The sequence below is a fragment of the Cucurbita pepo genome, chromosome LG15 (genome assembly GCF_002806865.2).
Source record: "Cucurbita pepo subsp. pepo cultivar mu-cu-16 chromosome LG15, ASM280686v2, whole genome shotgun sequence".
Classification (NCBI taxonomy): domain Eukaryota; kingdom Viridiplantae; phylum Streptophyta; class Magnoliopsida; order Cucurbitales; family Cucurbitaceae; genus Cucurbita; species Cucurbita pepo.
The window spans coordinates 3,934,919-3,936,912 of NC_036652.1; the positions used below are offsets into that span (position 1 = coordinate 3,934,919).

The following is a 1,994-nucleotide window of genomic DNA, read 5'->3' on the forward strand; positions in this document are numbered from 1 at the left end:
AAAAAGAACAGTAGACATAAAAATATTAGTTTTAATAAAATGAAGATTTTAACAAAAATAACACATCATAACAAAAATGGAAATAATAAATAAATAAAACAAAAACACAGATTAATTCTTAATCTCACCGACTGTGAGGGAATGAAATTTATCTCAATCAAACCGACTTAGACGACTGACTTGTTTCACACGCAAACCTTGACTTACTTAGAAGGCTTCAAATGGGGATGCCCACCAAATTAAGATTAAATTAAATTTACCAAAATTTCACACACAAATATGTAATTTTTTTTTAGATTAAAAATTAAAAAAATATTCGTAGCTTCATGACATATATATGACTCACTTTGCCCATAATTCTCGAATAAAAAAAGCACAAATTAAAAGTCGACAATGAACAGGAGAAGGAACCAAGAACATTACATAAGTCCCTATCTTATTTCTCTGCTTAAACAAGCAAAATTACAAGAACAGCCTACCACAATTTACAATATATCCACCACAAAGCGTAGCATTTAGCATTTAGTCCCTCCTCTTCTTCTTCTTCTTCTCATTCTTCTCTGCAGTGTTCCTTAGCTGCACAATGGTAACCCAATTGGTAATGGAAAAGAAACACCCATTTCATATCAATCAGCCAAAGTAATGTTTATAAGCTTAAGCATTTAGCACCACAACTCACCATTATAATGAGAATTCGGACAAAAACACCGATGAAATCGGTGAACAGGGTCAGTGCATGCTTCACGTAGTCCATATCACCAAGATGTGCCCTCTCAATTATCTCTTGAGTATCAACTACCATGTAGCCCACGAACAGCAAAAGCCCGAAGTACAACTACAAGTAAATGCAGCAAACCAAGTGAAATTGAGGTCAAGTCTTCTACAAGGGGATTATTTCTAACTCCAAATTCAACAGTGATATACGTACCTCAAATTTGAAAACGGCAGTAGAGCCACCGAAAATGGAGGAAGCGAAATGCAACCAGAGTAACATTGATATTCCAGAAGAAAGTAGGCCACCCAGATAGAGGAATTCCCTTCGTCTAGCCAACATGGCTGCAGCTGAGAAACAACCAAAGGCCACCGCAGTTCCCACAAAGGCACTGACCAGAACACTGGAAACAACACCATTTACAAAATCATCACTCCTTTAGAACCAAGAATGTAAAAACTGTTAGGATCGATACCAGTTGTTAGGATCGCACAACAACGCACACGCTCGATCTAGATGAACTCAAAGAGAAGGATAGAGAGAAGTTGCAAGGAGAACTCTGGCTAAAAGGATTTTTTATTGATGAATTCAGGCATGTACAACAAGAGAGTACAGAGAATAGAAAAGTACATTCTCAAAGCTATACCGGACCAGATATATATAGGGTATATTTTACTATATATAGCTTTACCAGATTTAGCCATCTACTATATATAGTTATTTACCATATATAGCTTTACCGGATTTAGCTTTACCATATATAGCTTTACTATATATAGCTTTACCAAATATAGCTTTACCGGATATAACCGTTGACCAAGCTATAAATAAGTATCAGGCTCCATAGCCTAACAATTCTCCCACTTGGAGACTGATCTAGTCAACCAAGAATTTCACTCTCAAACGACCATGAGCATCCACTGCACCATACCAATTGAGGTTTTGCACAACCTCAATATTCCAACATCAACACATTTTGTTAACATGTTTGCTGGATTCTTTGCACCCTCTATCTTCTCAAAACACATCACCATCTTCAACTAACCTCCGAGTGAAATGGTATCGCCTTCTGTGTTTTGAATGATAGACCGGGTTCCTCGCCAACAGCATGAGTCTCAGGAGTTTCTTGAGTATCTGCTACAACATCACTATGTGAATCTTTTAGCAACTCAACCTCAACTCCCACTTGCTTCACCTCTGGTTTCTCAGCAAGAGTCTCAGGAGTTTCTTGAGTATCCGCTACAACATCACTCTGTGAATCTTTGAGCAACTCAACCTCAAC

The 1,994-nt window shown here is 37.4% G+C and overlaps 1 protein-coding gene across 1 annotated transcript in view; it reads right to left on the minus strand.

Annotated features, from left to right (window-relative positions):
• Nucleotides 1-304: 304 nt before the first annotated feature.
• Nucleotides 305-1,994, minus strand: part of LOC111811526 (bax inhibitor 1-like) — a 3,803-nt gene continuing 2,113 nt past the window's right edge. The window contains exons 4-6 of the mRNA XM_023698418.1: nt 929-1,115; nt 680-835; nt 305-576 (exon numbers count right to left, since the gene is read on the minus strand). Coding sequence (XP_023554186.1) covers nt 523-576; nt 680-835; nt 929-1,115 — 397 coding nt within the window. The 3' untranslated portion in view covers nt 305-522. The remainder of the gene's footprint in view (nt 577-679; nt 836-928; nt 1,116-1,994) is intronic.